Below are 18728 nucleotides of genomic sequence, written 5' to 3'. Positions count from 1 at the left end.
CATATACAGAAAAGGAAGAGAATTCAACAAAGTGGTTGCTCTGGGCTGCAGAAAAAATGGTTTGAGGGGCATCAAGTGGGTCTGAGGTGGAGAGGCAGCCAGTGGTCACTGCATCCCTTCCTGCCTTTCCTTCTCACTGTTTTGGCAAAACCCACAAGGGGAACCCCGACCCTTCTCTGTCCCACAGCACCGTGGAGCAAAGAGGACGACAAGGACAAGCCAGTGACAAACCCAAGCGGAGCTTGGCTGGACCTTCCCCACTCTGCATCCCAGAGAGGTTACAATGGCCTGGTACCCACCTCCCCCAAATTCCCCTGGGAGGCTGCTGGAGAGCCCAAATCCCCAAGATGCCTCCACTCCCACCAAGACCCTTCAATGCTGCTGAGCTTCTTGAAGTGCTTGGTAACATCTTTTCCAAAGGATTCGGAAGGGTCTCTGGAGGAGATGGAGAGCAGAGGAGGAAAAGAGGCTCAGGTTGGCAGAGATGATGCAGGGGGCTAAACTTTTAGCAGCATGACAAGGGTGGTCCAACAGAGGAGATGAGGAGACCACGCTGTTTTGCTGAGGAACAGCAGTTCAGTGCTATCTGCCTGTGAGGCAGCAGCTCCATCCGCAAGAGGCTGCCCCTGGCACAGCTGCATCTCCCTGAAAGACTCCACATGGAACAAACCACTCAATCTTAGACTGCCTGACAGCATTGGAAGACAAAATCCTGAGAGACCAGGGGCACCACTGGCAGGTACAAGAAGAGCTCGCAGCTGCTGGTGGCTTTCCAAGACAGGGCTCCTGGTTCACAGTGAGCTCCAAACCAGGCTGCCCACAAAGGATGGCGTGGCTGCACCCCTGGCAGACCCCTTGCTCCCTCCTCAGGTCCTGCAGCCCTCACACCTCACCTTGAGCTGGATCTCACAGGCACAGAGGGGCTGCCCAGCTGAGAGTGGAACTGATGGGCAGCCAGGGCCCTGCTCGGAGCACGGGGGGGCTCCTGCACCCACCTTCACAGGGAGAGCTGCTGAGCACCTTGGAACCGAGCCTGGTGAGGAGCAGGGTGCTCCGGGGCGGTTCTCAGCAGGGCAAGGCAAAGCACCTGGCTGCTGGGGAAGGGGTGTTTGAGCAGCATCCCTCAGGAACATGCTGTCATGCCTGAAAAGGCTGTTTCCATACTGGCACTCGGACAGCACAATGCAGTCCATCTGGTGGGCACTGGGATCCGTGCTGGAGCCCGGCTGGAGCCCGCTGTGGTGCACTGGAGCTGCCCCAGCCTGCAGGAGCCACGGCTGTGAGAACCACTTCTCCTCTCGGGGCACTGCCTGCCGCCCCTCCCAGGAAAAGCTGGGCTCTGCATGGCCTGCCAGGGGCTGTTTGGGGAAGCCACCATGCCCTGGCAGCTGCCTGGCTCCTAAGGGGGCAGGGAGAGCAACCTCCACGTCACAGAGCTTCCCATCCCCAGAGAACAGGGACTCATGCAAGCCCTGGGCAGGGCAAGGAAAAGATTGGGAGGGGGGTGGCAGCCACAGCCCAGCCCCTGGGGGATTCTCAGGGCTGCCACCTGGCAGAGTCTGGGACTCCAGGTATGCTCCTGCAGCTTCCAGCTGTTTTGGAGCTACGGCCAGCGAAGCCTCTGATGGGCAAGTGGCTGGGTTTGCCTGGAGGGGGACACTGTGGCACAGAGTCCCCAAGGTGTTTGAGTGCACCAGCTGGCACCCAGGCTGGCTCTGAGCAGCAGGAAGACTGTTATCTACAGGAGCAGAGAGGGTGGCTTCTGCCTGAAGGGCTTGGTTTGCCAGCTGCAGTGCTGCAGAGGATTTGCTGCTGGACATGGGGACACCCAGCACAGTCCCTGCCACCAGCATGGCTGGGTTGAAGGGGACCTGCTGCTCTGGCTGGGCAAAGCTGCCCTCAGAGGGAGCAGAGCCCACGGAGCCCACAGCCCCCTGGCCTCCCCACGTGCCCGCTGCCTGGGGCTCTGCTGGGAATGCTGAGCCAGCTGCCCAGCAGCGCTGGAAGTGAGCCACAGCACTGCTTTCCCCATGGCAGCGTGGGAACTCCAGGCTCTTTCCAGCACCCTCCCTGAGGAGCACCTGCCCCACACAGGATGGCACCTTGGTGCCAAGCCCCTGAGCTGGTGGCTCCTCCTGTGCCCCCAGGCTGAGCACAGCCTCCTCCCACTGCTGCAGCTCCGTGCTGCCCACATTCAGGCTCTGGCAGGCGTTTCCATCCACCTCACTCTTCTCAAAGAGGGTTTCAACGACCACCAGGAGGGAGTTGCTCTCCTCCTTGGCACTGCTGGTGTCCTCATTCTGGGTCAGCCCATCAGGCTCAGGGATGAAACCTGGGAGGGAGAACTGAGGCACGTTATCCGTGTGGGAGTTGTATATGGATGCATCCTGCTTCATCATGGCCCCAAGGAGAGAGTTGGGGTCTACCAAGCGCTGCTCTGAGCTGGAGTTTGCTTGCACCTGCAGCTCCTCCTTGGCTTGGAACGAATCCAAGAACCCAGGAAGGGCATTCCCATACAAGACTGCTTCTCCCGTGGCAAAGCTGAAAGGCAGCTGCAGGTTTCTCTTGTGGAGATGTTCCTCCCCTTCTTCATTCCTTCGGCGTGGAGGCAAAAAGGGATGGAAAAACAGCATGAGCATCTTCTCCAGGCCAGGCAAAACCACCCTTCTAACATCAAGGGGGTGGGGAACTCACAGCTTTGCCCTGGCTTTTCTAGAGGAAAAGGGGGCTGGATTGGGCTGGCTACAAGAGGGCTCTGGGGAGCCCACAGAGAGGTCTGCATCACTCAGGAGGACAAATGCCGCAAAGTGCCAACCTCACCTACACTTCCCTCCCCCTCCACAGCCTCTGCAGGCCTCGGGCAGCCCCTCAGGCCCAGAGCAGCTGAAGGGGAACAGCGATACTCACGACAGGGCTCGCTGGCGGGCGATGATGCAGTCGGGCCTGTCCCCTTTGTAGACCAGCCGTGCGTTGGCCTGCACCCACACCCAGCTGCCCCTCTTGGTCAGCAGCCGGAACACCGTCAGCCCGCTCTCGCCCGTCTTCATCACTGGGGCAGGGACACAAAACAAGTGCCACAGACAGAGATCCTCCGTGGGGGCAGACAAATGACGCGTGCAAGATGCCACGAGGCTGGGTATTGCCTCGTGGCCGTGCTACAGGAGCAGGAGATGCAGCATGCTGTCTCTCTGCCAACTCCCTGAGCTCACCCAGGAGGAAGAGCCTTTGTCACGGCTGCTCCAGCCCCAGGACAGACAGCACCAAGGAGCAGTAGTACAGCCAGGCCAGAGCCTTGAGGCACCCCACAAACACCCCCCAGCACTCACTTCTCACGTGGTGCTCTGCGCAGTGCATCATGTCGGCCGCGTGCACAAACTGGTATCCGGATCCCCTCCTGCACAGCTCCACCTCCGTGTATCCCAGGACAACCTTCCCCCTGGAGACAGCACAGCAATGCAGTGACACCAGGGATGCATCCCCCACAGCTGCACCCCACTGGCCAGGCCCCGCTTTGGGTGGGGCAATGCTCCACCCTGGGCTGAGCTGCATCCCCTGTTCCACAAAGCACCCAAACCACAGCAGACAAGAAGTGCTGGTGCCCAGTTAATCTGCTCCCCCCCGTGTTACTGGGGGCCTGCAGTAGAGGGACAAATACATCAGGCCATGGGAGCTGGGTCAGGTGTTCCTCGTCCCCACCAGGTCTAGTTTTCTGTCCAGCACCAGGATTTTGCTGCAGGGAAAGTGCGAGATGCCTTACCGGGAATCACAGGCCATGGGAGTGAAGTCCAGCTTGTGCTTTGTCTGGAAGATCAGCGTTTTGGTCCGGAGCTCCAGGATGGAGAGAGGCTGGAGGAGTGTGGCAATGGCAAAGAGAGCAACCGGGGACTTGTCTGCTGCTGACTTTTGCTGCCCAAGAAGGAACTTCAGGCGCCCACGGAAATTCAAGGCCTTACATGGATTAGAAAACATGGGTGTGAAGCAAACAGGGTGGTGGAAACTGGCTGTGCTCTCATCCCTATGGGACACAAGAGGCTCTGCGGGCCCAGGAGGAGCAGAGGGGTGTCCCAGCATTACCAGGAATCCCGAGGAGTTATCCAGCAGGCAGCGGAAGCGGCAGGTGAAGCTCCTCTCCACAAAGGATCGCTTCTCAGCACGGAGGCGCTGCGAGCCGGCGAGCAGCGGCTGCTCAGGGGGAAAAGCTGGAAAAGCAAAGGCAACAGGAAGCTTTCCAAGCTGTGCTGCACACACCCTGAGCTCCTGGATCAGAGGTGCTCGAGTGAAGTGCTGCAGGATCAGCCTGGCACTCACTGTCAGCAGCATGCACCGGGGGCCCGTGCAGCTGGCGGCGGAAGGAGGCCCTGTCGTCCGCATGGATCAGCTCGTACACGCTCTGGTAGATGAGATCCGACTGGAATGACAAAATAGAACAGTGTCTGCTCCTGGACAGCCTGGCACAGGTGTCAGGAGGAGGGCAGGGCAGAAGGTTTCCCTTCCTGAGAACTAAAAGAGCAGGATTGAGTGTGAACAACAGGCAAATTCCAGCTCCTTCCCCTGCCACAGGAGCTGGTGCCCTTTGGGAAGCTTTGCTCTCCATCTGCACCTCCTTCCCACACCAGGACTGCATCCATCTGTTTCCAGCCAGGAGAACACGGTGCTCACCTGGTGGAAGCCCAGGTAGTCCTGCACGGTGGGGGAGATGTAGAAGATGTATCCATCCCCAGTCACGGCGATGACAAATCCATTGAGTGCCTGAAAGCAAAAGTTCAGCCCAAACTTACTCTGCCCAGCTTCCATCCAGCTGCTGAACCATGAAATCCCCCCCAGCTGTTTCTTCAGCATCCTTCTTCCCCAACAAGGAACCCCACAAAGGACAGCACTCGATAGCCATGCAAGATCCACTTCCGTGGAGTTTCTCATTCTCAGCACAAGCAATGATCCAAGCTGGACTGACCACTTTCTCCAAACCCTCCATGGAACCCCCTCTCACTGCCGGGCAGCTCCTGCATCAGGAGGGACCAGCTAAGGAGAGGTTCCGTGGAGGATCTGGAGTCCTCCTTTCCATCTGGCAATAGCTACACTCTCCTAGGGCTGTGCTTTGGACATGGTCATCCTCGTGGGTCCCTTCCAGCTCTGGATACTCTATGATTCCAGTGACCATTTCAGGCTGATTTCCCCCAAAAGCAAAGCACTGCACTAGGTAGTAACTCATGCCCCCTGTTCTTGGCTGTGATATGTTTAATTTATTAGTGAATGGAAGGAGAGAAATTAAGGAAAGAACACCCTAAATGGAAACCTAGCATACAGATCCAGCTTGCTGAGGGACTAGTCCCTTCCCTTTGTGTGCTACAGCCCCCTGAGGGATCCCAAGCCAGAGATTTCTGCAAATCACAATATATGCTTAAAATTATCTTCGTGGGGAGGAAAAAAAGCCACCAGACAGCTCAGCAGGGGGATTTCTGTCACAGTAACACCTCATAAGCTCTCCAGATGTCTTCAATCACCCCAGCCTGCCAATGCTCTGATGTTGATGGCTCAACAAATTGCCATCATATGGTCCAAGCCCAAAGCCCTGGGGAGTGCTCGGGAGCAGCTCCAGGCTGGGGCAGCCACGGGCTCCCTGCTGGTATCCAGCTGCTCCTCTGTGACCATCGCACTCACACACATCTGGGGACCCTGGGGGACCTCGTGTGGTGCAGGATTCACTGCCAGAAGTCACACCGAGCTCCCAGGAGTCACTGCCAGGCCAAAAACCCCACATGGAGGCTCCTGCTGGGGGTCTGCTCACACTGCCTGCTGCCTGGAAGGGAGGGCCCTGCAGGAGCAGGGCTGAAGCGACCAAAGCCAGGCTTAAAGAGAGCCAAGCATCCATCTGCCGGTGTTTGGAGAGGTGGGAGAAGAGGACTGAAGGCCCAGAAAGCCTACAGGAGAGCTGAGGGTGGGCAGGCCCTGGCACAGGGTGTCCAGAGCAGCTGTGGCTGCCCCTGGATCCCTGGAAGCGCCCAAGGCAAGGCTGAACATTGCGGCTTGGAGCAGCCTGGGACAGTGGAAGGTGTCCCTGCCCATGGCAGCTCATCACAAGATGAGCTGTGAGATCCCTTCCCACCCAAACCATTCTGCGATTCTGCGAGAGCCCAGGCACAGGAGATGGCAAGAACATGGCGTGATTGAAGACCTTGGCCAGACTCGCCCTGCAGCCCCAGTGAGCCCCACGTTCCTCAGCTGACGTGCCCAGATGTTTGCTCAGCAGTCAGCCTTTCCATGTGACCTGCCGTGCCAGGCCCTTCCAGCTCACATTTATAAATGGGGAGGCTGATTCACCAGCCCCTGGTGCTCTGAGCTTCACTGTCAGCTGTTTGATGAGACACACGTGGCCTTTCTACAAAGCACAGCTCTCACTTCCCACTGGCTTTGTCCACCACTGTTTTCCAACGTCCAACTGCTCTTCTTTTCTCCCCCACAATCTACAAAGCTGGCTTTTCCCATCCCAGGCAGGCTGTGAGCTCATCCCTACAGAGCTCACACAATGCCCCGGTAGGGCAAGGAGTTCCTGGGGGTTGTTTTGTCCCATAGCTCTCAACATTCTCCTCTTGCCCTTTGCTAAAGATAATGAACCAGCCCAGCACCTTGGGAACTACTCAGGGATCCATCCTCACACCACCACATGACATCCCTGAACCTCCTGGTTGGGATAGAGCTTGTGTCCATGAGATGTAACACAATCAAAGGGGCAGCAAATTGCAGTGGGATGAGAGGAAACGAAATGGGGATCTGGACCCATCCCAGCCAGGCAGTGCCACTGGTCTCTGTCCCCAGCAACTCAGTGCCTGCTGGAATCACAGTGAAGCAGCTCTGGACGAGGCAGGGTCTCTTCCCACTCCACAAAAAGCTCCAGAGCAGTTTGGGCAGACCCCAAATGACCAAGCCATACCTGGAGCAGCAGCTCTCCCTCAGGGAACAGCTCCCTGTCACCCTGCAGCTCTGTCCATCTGTCCCCTCCTGGGTGTCTGGGCTGATCCACGCAGTTGCCAACATTTGGAGCTGTGGCTGCAAGTGAGAAGGCAAGAAATCAGTGTGGAATAGGTGTGACCGTGTTCACAGCGGTCTGAGGATGACAGGAAGAGATGAGGGTCTGACTCCATGTTTCAGAAGGCTTGAGTTATTATTTTATTATATATATTACATTAAAACTATACTAAAAGAATAGAAGAAAGGATTTCATCAGAAGGCAGCTAAGAATAGATTAGAAAGGAATGATAACAAAAGCGTGTGGCTTGGACTCTCTGTCCGAGCCAGCTGACTATGATTGGCCATTAATTAGAAACATCCAACATGGGCCAATCACAGATCCACCTGTTGCATTCCACAGCAGCAGATAACCATCGTTTATATTTTGTTCCTGAGGCCTCCAGCTTCTCAGGAGGAAAAAATTCTAAAGAAAGGATTTTCCCTAAAAGAAGTCTGTGGGTGTCAGGTGGTGCTGGATCCAAAGGGAAAAGATCCTCTGAATTCTGGATATGAGGAGGCACCTCAAACTATCCATACATTTTGTTTTCTCCATGGCAGAAGCTCTCACTGCACCACTGAAATGCTTTAAATGTTTGTTTGGTTTCTTCCCTGGTAACCAAAACCAAAACAATTTGGAATCTAAAGAAGTTTCACGTGCAACTGCTGATCTGGGACACTTTGCTCTGCAGAAAAAAAAAAATGGATTGGCATGTTTGAATTCAAAACTAACTTGGAATGAAAGCATCCCTGGGATGTATTTACACCTGGAGCCCGAGTGCTCACAAGCACCCACCCGTGGAGGTTTCATCATGCAGGGCACGGATGCAGCAGGGTTAGGGTAACCAGCTGCAGGTCTTGCACAGGGTGACACAAACAGCAGTGCACAGGGTGCTCTGGAGCAGAGTCAGCCCCCATCTCCATTGCTGCCAGAGCTGGGACATTTCCTGCTCCCCTCTGACCTTCAGCACTCCTTGGGGATGCTCAGGCAGCATCTCCACCTCGTCCATCAGCCACGGCTTCTGCTCTTTTCCCTCCTGTGCTGTCAGACCTGCCTACTCATCAGGGCATGTGAGACCTCTGGGAAAGATAGATGAGGGTCAACAGAATCTTTGCTTGCAGGCACCAAGCAAAAAGTGTGATTGCCATGCGATCCCCAAGGGAAAAAAAATCCCATCTGGACCACACGGCTTCAATTTGCACCTCATGGAGCCTAATAGTTTCAAAATGAAACATCGATTCTCATTTAAAATTTGATTTCTTTTGAAGGGCTGACTCCTCTCTAAAGCATTGAAATGAGGCAGGCTGGCAGGGGATTTCAAAAAGAAACAAGTTCTCCCAAAATAAAGCTCCAAAAGGGCACAGAACTTTTGGAGAGCATGCATGTCCTGAGAACATCTGGCCACCAGCTCTCTCCCAGGGACCACCAGCAGCATCTGCAGGGAAGGCTGGGGAGAGCTGCTGTGGCTTTCAGAATCCAGCAGGGAATACCCATTTTGGGCTTTCCAGCAAAACTTCTTCACCTCTCCCACTGATCTCAGGAAGGGGCTTTTAATCTCCCACCAAAGGTGCTCGCTTCCCCTTCTCTCAAGCGCAGAGCAGTCCATTCCTGCACACCTGAGCTCAAAAATCCTCCAGAATCTGTCTCCCGTGGGACACACCTGACCTGGGGAGAAGGTCTGGAGCATGGAGAGAGGGCAGGAAACTCGGAGAGATGTTGTCTGCCCCCAAAGTGCTGGCGGTGTGGAGCAGCTGGTGCTCACAGCCAGGGGCCCTGCTGTTCCTGTGGCGCTCCTCCTCCAAACAGGATGAGTCTCTGAACTCATCCTCGCTCAAACTGCCAAGGACCATCGGGCCTGGGAGCAATCCCAAGGGAAACCCAAGCACTTCCAGGCAGAGGACTCCAGGCCCATGCAACCACCAAGGGTACAGGGGCTATTCCAAGTCACTGTTTTGTTGTCTTATTTATCGAGAGTTTTATTATCATTACGGTGCAAGGGTTCCGTACCACCGGAGTTCCGTAACTCCTCGATGTTTCTCGTAGGTGTCTCCTCTAAGCACTGACTGCTCCCGGTCCTTGCAGTAGCCATCATCTGACTCCAGATGCCACCAATCCACTCTTTTATACCACTGTTCTTACTTGCTACAGGTGTGGCCTGTTAACATCAGGCCTGCTCCTAATCTTTAGTAATTGGTCCAGCTGCAACTCATCGGGGGGTAAGATTGCATTCTATACCACCTTCATTTACCCACAGTGTATCCCCCAACACTTTTTGACTTGGAAGGGAAAACCCCAACATTTTAACCACATCCCAGCTGACTTACAACACAGGAAACCTCATGTGAGGGAGGGGGTCACTCCTGAAACAGCCCCTTGCTTGAGACAAGATGGGGAGATGCCACCCTCTGGAATCCCACCTGGAGCCATGTGTGACCATGTTCACAGGGGTTTTTGAATGAGGGAAGAGATGAGAATGCTGACGCCGTATTTCAGAAGGCTTGATTTATTATTTTATGATATATATTACATTAAAACTATACTAAAAGAATAGAAGAAAAAGTTCTCATCAGAAGGCCGGCTAAGAATAGAAAAGAATGAATAACAAAGGTTTGTGGCTCGGACAGAGAGAGAGCCAGCTGTGCCGTGATTGGCCATTAATTCCAAACATCCACATGAGACCAATCACAGATGCACCTGTTGCATTCCACAGCAGCAGATAATCAGTGTCTACATTTGTTCCTAAGGCCTCTCAGCTTCTCAGAAGGAAAAAATCCTAAGGAAAGGATTTTTAATGAAAAGTTGTCTGTGACAGCCATGGATCCCCCAGCCTGCTGCAGCCAGGTCTGCAGGGGCCAAGGGCTAAGATGGACTGGAAACAGTGGCTGGCAGGGAGAAGAGACCCCCACTGGCTGCCAGGCAGCACAAAGCAGGTGAGAAGCTGTATTAAAAGCTGGCTAATTCATCCCATTTAACACACTCCTTCCAACGGAGCAGTTCAGACTCCCACACAAAGCAGCTGAGATCACAAATTAATGGGATTAAAGGCAACAGGTCCAACGTGTATCCAATCTATAATATACCCACAACAACAAAAGTAACTGGGTAAAAGGACAATTCGCTTTTGCTGTTTGTGCCCAGTTTTCCCCATCTCCTGCAGTGCATCTTGGACAGTTAATGGGAATTAACACCTGCCTGGGGTGCTTAGGGACATGGGTTAGTGGTGGGCTTTGCAGTGCTGGGTTAATGGTTGGATTTGGTGATGGTAGAGGTCTTTCCAAGCTCAGTGATTCCATAATTCCATGAAAAAGACCATGGCAGAAGCCATCTGCATTACCAGGTAAGTCCCAGGCATCTGCTGGGGCAGTGTGGTCATCACCTACATTTTCAAAGTGCTGTGACAGAGGCTGAGTGTAATTTTTAAGACAGTAGGGGAAAATCCAGCTCTGTTTCAAACCCCAATACCACCCAGAGCACTGCAGGTTTCCTGCTGCTGGTGTGATCCCCAAGGACTGCAAGGTTTTCACTCAGCCAGGGAAGATGCCAGACAGGATCAGCAGAGCTTCCAGCATCAATGAATCAGGATGGGCCCCATACATCCCCAAGAGCACCCCTGTCGCAGACATCTTTTGTGAAAAATGTTCTCCTTAGGATTTTTCCTCCTGAGAAGCTGAGAAGCCTCAAGAGCAAAATGTAAATGTTGATTATCTGCTGCTGTGGAATGCAACAAGTAGATCTTTGATGTTGGATGTTTCCAATTAATGGCCAATCACAGCCCAGCTGGCTCAGACAGAGTCCAAGCCACAAACCTTTGTTATCATTCTTTCTTTTTCTATTCTTAGCTAGCCTTCTGATGAAATCCTTTCTTCTATTCCTTTAATATAGTTTTAATGTAATATATATAATAAAATAATAACTCAAGCCTTCTGAAACATGGAGTCAGATCCTCATCTCTTCCCTCATCCTGGGACCCCTGTGAACACAGTCACACACTCCTCTATGGGTTGGCTTTCTTGCCTCTGCAAGGAGGTTCCTAAGCCCTGAAATGGAGGAAAAATTCCAGCAGAAGAAAGACAAAGGGGCAAAGTAATCTAACCCCTTCACTTTTTTGCCCATCACATTCCCTAAGGAAAACGTGACAAGGCTAAAACACATCCCTTGCCTCTGGCATAGATTTGATGCTGAAAATAAAAGGTTATTGGTAACCACCCCAGAGCCAGATCTGCTCTCTCAGACTGGGTTACACTGACAAGCTTCATCCATGGCAAACACTTCTCTTTGAACAGGCTCTAGAGGCGCCTGGCTTCCAAAAACCAGGAGCTCCTCCAGCAACACCGAGACACACACAACCATTTTTGTCTTGGATCCAATCCCAAACCCTGTCAAATCAGCACCAACCTTTGCCTCCTCAGCTGCTGAACAAAGGCACGGTGCCAAGCAGAGCAGGCTCATGCCATCCACGTGGGACAGACAAATGCCAAACCCACGGATTAGAAACTCCATGGAAAAGTCACTCAGCGTCTTCTGAGGAGCACAGAAATGCCCTGGGGAGCGCTGGCATCCCCAAATCCACACCAGCCTCTCCAACCTGCTGCTGCAAACCTTCATCCCACACAGTCCTGCAGGATCTTGCCCAGGGACAGATTTGAGCTCGACTCCTTTCACTGCCTCAGACCCCTGCAGCTCTGGCCCAACAGCCAGCTCTGGTAACAACAAACAAAGAGGAGATGAATAAAAAAAAGCTAATTTAGTGCTGATTGCAGCGAGATTACCCAGGGAGACCTGCTGCCAGCTGTACTACAGTGGAGCACTGGGGAGGGAGCTGGTGAGACCAGCACCAGAGGGGGAAAGGACCTGGTGAGGCCTCCTGAGCTCCAGCCAGGTGAGCTGCATGGGGAGGCAGCCCACTGTTCACTGTTTGCTAGGAGCTCTTAGACATCCCGAGCTTTGCCAGACTCCAGAGTGTGGTCTCACACCAGGACAGGGTTTTCCATGGATTCTGAAAGAGACTGGGTTAGGCTGGATGCTGGGAAAGAATTCTTCCCTGTGAGGGTGGTGAGGCACACATTACCAGAGCAGCTGTGGGTGCTCCATCCCTGGAAGAGTTTCAGGCCAGGCTGGACAGGGCTTGGAGCACCCTGGGATGGTGGGAGGTGTCCCTGCCCATGGAAGGGGGTGGGATGGGATGAACTTCATTCCAGCCAAAACCAGTGTGGGACTCTGTGATCCTCTCTTCTCCTAGGAAGAAGGCATGGCAGCACATTTCCTAATCACACCCTCTCCACCTCAGAGAGCATTTTAAGTCCCATTTTCTCGCTCACCCTTGGCAGAGCCACATCTGCAATCCCAACATCTGCTTCCTTTGCTACAGGAACCGTAGGACACACAACTCTCCAGCTGGCTGGAGCTTTACCAAGCCACTAAAATCCATCCAGGCTTTTATGAGATCTCCCTCTTTGCAGCAAGTCACAGCACAGAGAGGCCAGAGCGTTGTGGCAGTCGGCAACAGAGACACCAGCTTTTCTCCTTGGGCTCTTGCTCTCATCAGCAAAGTCACTCCAGATCTGTCTGGGAGGCTGTCACACACAGGTCCAAGTAGCAACCACTGCAAATTAGTTTGCAGACAGAGCTCAGCACAAATCTGGCAGTGAGGTCCAGCCACTGTTCACACGACTGACAAAACCTTTAAAGTGCCCTTGAGGCAGAGGCAGTGATAGCACCAGAGCTGTCACCGCTACCCAGGCTGGGCAGAGCTCGGGCAGACCAAGCCCTGAGCCCCCTGGTTTTGTGCAGGGAAGGCTGAGATGCCAGGCAGCTGAGAGAGAGCTGTGCATCACCTGCAGTGTTTGCCCTGGGGCACAGGGGAGTTACAGCATGCACACCTGTGATGGTGTTCACAGGGGCTCTTGGGCTGGGCGAGAGACGAGGATCTGACTCCATGTTTCAGAAGGCTTGATTTATTATTTTATTATATATATTACATTAAAACTACACTAAAAGAATAGAAGAAAAAGTTCCATCAGAAAGCTAGCTAAGAAAAGAGAAACAAAGAATGAATAATAACAAAAGTTTGTGTCTCGGACAGAGAGTCCGAGCCAGCTGACTGTGATTGGCCATTAATTAAAAACAACTCCTTGAGACCAATCACAGACCCGCCTGTTGCATTCCACAGCAGCAGATAACCATTGTTTACATTTTGTTCCTGAGGCTTCTCAGGAGGAAAAATCCTAAAAAAAGATTTTTTTGTGAAAGATGTCTGCGACACACACCCTGAATCAGCCCGTGGAGGCATGGAAGGAGCTCCCAGAACTTCCCTCTCTAGGCCCGAGGCTTATCATTTCCAGCAAACTACTAATTAGTCTGGTTTCTCATTAAAGCACAGACAGAGGAGAATATTTAAAAGCAAAGCAGACTCAAAGGACGATGCAGTGAGTCAATACCCTGCAATGGAAACCAGGATCCCATGCAGATTTCAAGTCCCTTTCCTTGTATCCCCTGTGGAAGCAGGCACAGATACCAGCACCCAAACACACTGTGGTTGTCTGTTGCAGACATCTTTTTATGGAAAATCCTTTCCTTAGGATTTTTCCTCCTGAGAAGCCATAAGGCCTCAGGAACAAAATGTAAACATTGATTATCTGCTGCTGTGGAATGCAACAGGTGCATCTGTGATGGGTCTCACGTTGGTTGTTTGTAATTAATGGCCAATCACAGTCAGCTGGCTTGGAAACTCTGTCCGAGACAGAAGCTTTTGTGATCATCCTTTCCTATTCTATTCTTAGCTAGCCTTCTGATGAAATCCTTTCTTCTATTCTTTCAGTATAGTTTTAATGTAATATATATCATAAAATAATAAATCAGCCTTCTGAAACATGGAGTCAGATCCTCGTCTCTTCCCTCAACCTGAGACCCCTGTGAGCACGGTCACTGTTGTCCTCTGCTCTGTCCCACCCTAAACACTGCCCCAGGCTCCTACACCCCATTAAACAGGTCTGTTCCACAGCACCCACACCTCAGAAATACCAGAGAAGGTGGAGAAGGCTGGAAGCCCCTTCTCAGATTTCTCCTGGTGTTAGCAGCCAGACAAGATGCAGACAACACATGAGGCTCCACTCTAGGGCTGGAGAAAATGCAGCACAAGGGGAAAAGGAGCCTCACGGCATCACCCTGCAATTGGTCTCTCAATTGCCTGGAGATAAGGCCATTACCACTCTATCAAAACATCCATCTCTCTCCTGCCTGGAGATAAGGCTGGGCTTGGGCTGTGGGTGAGGATAGGGATGCTCCTCATATGATGCCATGCTCTCCCTGCTGCAGGAGAAGAGCCTGCACAAAGCACAGGACAGCAAACCTGAGGCAGAAAGCAGCGCACAAGGGTGCCAGCACGTCCCCCCAAAATTCCCAACAGGAAACACCAGCAGCATGGGGCTGCTGTGACCTGCAGCTGGCACGGGTCTTCACCAGGCACGCCTGAGACCCAGGCCAAGCCTGATGTATCTGGGATGATCTGAAGTCAAACAAGATGAACTTCAGGGCAGAGCAAGGGGAAGGAGCTGGCAATCACAGGCAAGTGGCCAGATGGGAATAATTGGCCTGGCAGGACAGGGCTGCAGAGCCCCTGCAATGCCAAAGGCTTTTCCAGAGCAGCTCTCTCGCTGGGAAGCACACGCTGAGCACATCCATTGGGAACCAGCTCCTGCTTGGATGCACAGCTCCCAGCTGGAGAGCTTGGCACGGGAGTCTCCTCCTGGAGCCCAGCATCCCAGCTGGAGAGGGCCCTGGGAGAGCCCAGAGGAGTGGGCACGAGGGAAAAACCAAGTTTATCCAATCTGCCGTGGGGAGAAGACACAATAGGAGCCTCTAAATATAAAAAGCTGCTGCTGCCTTCCTGCCCCATGTGCTCTGCATTCCCCAGTGTCCAGCTCCCATTCCATCAGGCCCAAGTCACTGCAGAGGGAACATGTCCCTATCCACGTGTGCTGGTGACTCCTGGGAATGTGGTGACTGCCCCCAGCCAGGCCCTGCATCATATATAATGTTAAAATTTATTAAACACACACTGTAACTGTAATAATAATAATAAAGGGTTGAAGAATAACAGAGAGGGTAGGAGGGAGGGAGAAAGAATATGGAATAAATATAAGAATACCAAATATGGAATAAACAAGGAAAGACAGAATATGAAATACAGTAAAAGGGAACGTGTAATATATATTATATCATGAACATTCAATTATTTAGTGAATTTAATTTTAAATTCCCATTCCAGTCAGATGAAGGCATTGTTGCAGTTCAGCAAGACACACTGCTTTACCCACCTCTCTCTTCTTCTCCACAGGGTGCTGGGAGTGCGACACAGGAGGAGTTTTGGACACAAAGGCTGGCTGGATTGTTGGACATAAAGGATGGCTGCTTATGAGATGAAGGAACTTTTCAGGAGGTCTCAGCTGCTGGGCAGGCTCCCAAGTGTCTCCCACCATCCATGGTGACATTTTCCTGCCAGTATCAACATCCAAGGGCCTGCAACTCACCATTACGCTTCCCTCAGGAAACACAACCTCCCATCTCAAAGCTTGGGGTGGAATGTCACAGACATCTTTTATGGAAAATCCTTTCCTTAGGATTTTTCCTCCTAAGAAGCTGTGAAGCCTCAAGAACAAAATGTAAACATTGATTGTCTGCTGCTGTGGAATGCAACAGGTGCATCTGTGATTGGTCTTATGTGGTTGTTTCTAATTAATGGCCAATCACAGCCCAGCTGGCTCGGACAGAGAGTCGAGCCACAAACCTTTGTTATCATTCTTTCCTATTCTGTTCTTAGCCAGCCTTCTGATGAAATCCTTTCTTCTATTCTTTGAGTATAGTTTTAATGTAATATATATCAAAAAATAACTAATCAGCCTTCTGAAACATGGAGTCAGATCCTCGTCTCTCCCCTCATCCCGGGACCCCTGTGAACGCCGTCACAGTGGAACACAAGCTGTGCAGTGGGGATCGATCCCAGGGGCTTTTCCCCCCCTTCCAGCATGGACACTCACCCCTCAGGTAGCTCTTCACCCTCAGGTAGCCCACGGCCAGGCGGAGGATGGAGAGTTTATCCAGCCTGGAGCGCACATCCTCGGGGAAGGGCAGCAGCCCCGTCAGCTTGCTCAGCTCCTGGTTCAGCCGCTCCCGGTGCCGCTTGGAGGGGTTGGACTTCACACCCTCGGCAGGGGCGGCTTTGGGGCTGCAAGAGGCACAGGGGAGGGTGATCAAACTGGGATTGTCCAGCAGGCTCTTTTCAAACCCAGCACTGGCTTTGGTGCAGCCACAACAGTGAAATGCTTAAGATTTTTACACACACACACACTGCTCCTCTTAGAAATCACAGAGGAGTTTGGGTTGGAAGAGACCTCAAAGCTCATCTTGTTCCACCCCCTTCTACTATCCCAGGCTGCTCCAAGCCCTGTACAACCTGGCCTGGAACACTTCCAGGGATGGGGCAGAATGAGATGAGCTTTAAGGTCCCTAAACAACACAAACCATTCTGGGATTCTGTGACTTAAACAAAGGGATATCGCATAGGGTGATTCAGGGCATTGCACTGTGAAAAGAGCCTCTCTTAAAAAAAAAAAAAAAAAAAAAACAAAGAAACCAAAAATATCCAAAACTTTTGTTTTCTTACAATATTCTGATTTCTGTCCCTTTCAGATGGGCATTTCCAAATTAAACCAGCATTTGATGCCAAACTTAGGAGGAACAGTGGTGTCCAGGAGAGCAGCCTGAAGCCTACACGAGGTCCCATCTTTGTGAGCTGCACTTATTTCACCCACCCCAGCCAAAACCCCAGCACAGCAGTAAGAGCTCAGTTTTAACAAGTCCTGGATGTCACCCTGTGTCCTTCATTTTTTAATGCCAATCTGAATTTCACAGCTCAAAGACAAACCCAGATCTGCATCCCCTAACACGCAGTTCGTTTGGTTTGATGTAATTTGTCTAACCACAAACTCGCAGCCTCTTTTCAGGAAGGAGCTTTGGATAACAGGACCTGCCAGTGTTTAGCAGCAATTTAAGCTCCCTCCTCTACCACGACTCTCCAATCTCATCTGGCAGGGCTGCTCGCATGTGTGACACGAGAGGAAATGAGCATTAAATGAAATGCACCGAAGTGCCTGTTGAATTTGCAGCTCAGGGAGAGACTGAGGGGTCTTTTAAGACTGAATGGAAAACTGCAGCATTTCCCCAGGAAAGCTGAAGCCTGCTGGGTTCTAAGAGCTGCATCAGGAGGGATATCCCCTCTCTCAGGGAGGCTGGCACAATCCAGCTCCAAACTAGTCCACACAAGCTGGGTAAAACACACTGGCACTGTTTACAAAGCTGAAACACTTTTGAAATCAGTCATGCACCAGGAAGGAGAAAAATTAAATTAGGTTTCAGAAAATTTGTCTGAGATTCCTCAGATATCCTTTAAAGTCTTCTGGCCACTCACCATCCAAATCCAGCTCCAAACAGACAGAAAGAAGAGGAAATGGGACTGGTTTGTTTTTCCCCAGCTGCTCCTGTGGAAGTGTATCCCTTCTGCAAGCTGGCAAGTACCAAGGGAGATTATTCCTGACAGCGGGACTTGCCTGAGCTGATCTATTAATTCTCAAGAACAGTTTTTTTGAGTAACTAAGAAGGAGAAGCCCCTCAGACCATCCTCCCTGCCACATCCCACTGCCACCAGCCCTGCTCCGCCTGGCCGCTCCCAGCAGGATCCTGCTCCAAGGTCTGACCCAGCACAGAGAAAATGAATCTCTTCCCATTCCCAAGGCTGACCTTGCAGAACTCAGGGAATGAGGGCCCTTCTGCTCCAAAGAGACACCTTCTCCTGCATCCTGAGACGCAAAAATCCAGCCCAAACCCTCAGGCTGGTGTGCTGAGGGCTGGAATCACCACTTTGAGATGAACAGAACACAGGTTTGTGGCAAAACAACCAATCCTTCATGTTTACACAACAAGACTCTCAATTAAATACCCAAGAGAGGCTCAGGGTCACCTCGCCACAGGTTTAAAGTACTGATGCTCCCTCCTTCATCCTGGGCTTGGACTCAGCTCATCCGTGTCCTTCCCCACAGCCTCCCAGAAACAGACACCCACCTTTAGCTCCTATACACCTGGAAAAGCTGAGGTTAAACAGGCTGGTGGGACTTGGGAGCTGGGAAAGGCAGGAAACACCGGGGACACCGAGGGGGGATGTTATGCAACAGCTACTGAGCAGCACGGTAATTAATAATTACAGAATCGAGGTGTTTTGGTAATCACTAATCGCTGTACGTTTGGTTTAGGCGGGCACCAAAAACAACCCAGCCTGCAAATCACCGCCGAGCGGCCTAAACTCCGCGGCGAGCTTACGGAGGACGAGCATCTTCGGGATTTCTGCTCTCCCACCAGCGCGCCGGAGCCGGCAGCGCGTTAGCTCCAATTAACCCTGATTAAACCCGGCAATCAACCCAAGCGTGCTGCTGCTGCCGCCGCCGCCTTTGGCTCCCCCAAAGGCGCTTCCCAGAGCCCAGCCGGGCTCTCGCTGCCCCGTCCCACGCACCCACCTCTTGGGCACCGGCTTCCTCCTCTTCCTGCCCGCGTACATCGCCGACACCACCGGCAAGAGCAGCGGCGACAGCGGCACCGCGCCCGGGGCGGGGCTCCGGACACCGGCACCGGCCACGCCCTTGGGGACACCACGCCCTTGGGGACACCACGCCCTTGG

The 18728-nt window shown here is 52.5% G+C and overlaps 1 protein-coding gene across 1 annotated transcript; it reads right to left on the bottom strand.

The window, feature by feature from the left end:
* Window positions 1-866: 866 nt before the first annotated feature.
* Window positions 867-18623, bottom strand: LOC131085579 (uncharacterized). Its single transcript, XM_058027951.1, has 10 exons — window positions 18568-18623; window positions 16039-16226; window positions 6929-7044; window positions 4660-4749; window positions 4309-4408; window positions 4075-4199; window positions 3758-3948; window positions 3327-3436; window positions 2908-3049; window positions 867-2595 (listed from the first exon to the last, which is right to left on the bottom strand). Exons 1-10 carry the CDS (start codon window positions 18606-18608, stop codon window positions 867-869), a joined length of 2832 nt encoding a protein of 943 aa, XP_057883934.1. The 5' UTR covers window positions 18609-18623.
* Between the last annotated feature and the right edge of the window lie 105 nt (window positions 18624-18728).

Source organism: Melospiza georgiana, chromosome 7, assembly GCF_028018845.1.
Source record: "Melospiza georgiana isolate bMelGeo1 chromosome 7, bMelGeo1.pri, whole genome shotgun sequence".
NCBI classification, from domain to species: Eukaryota; Metazoa; Chordata; class Aves; order Passeriformes; family Passerellidae; genus Melospiza; species Melospiza georgiana.
Note: the sequence above shows the minus strand (reverse complement) of the source record. Positions and strands in the feature narration are given on the sequence as shown.

Excerpts from the sequence above, each read along its gene's own strand:
- LOC131085579 (XM_058027951.1), bottom strand. The coding sequence starts at position 18,608 with ATGTACGCGGGCAGGAAGAGGAGGAAGCCGGTGCCCAAGAG. Across the intron at positions 16,227-18,567 it reads AGGAAGCCGGTGCCCAAGAG|CCCCAAAGCCGCCCCTGCCG; the intron begins GTGGGTGCGTGG and ends TGCCTCTTGCAG. Across the intron at positions 2,596-2,907 it reads GCCCGCCAGCGAGCCCTGTC|GAATGAAGAAGGGGAGGAAC; the intron begins GTGAGTATCGCT and ends TCCACGCCGAAG.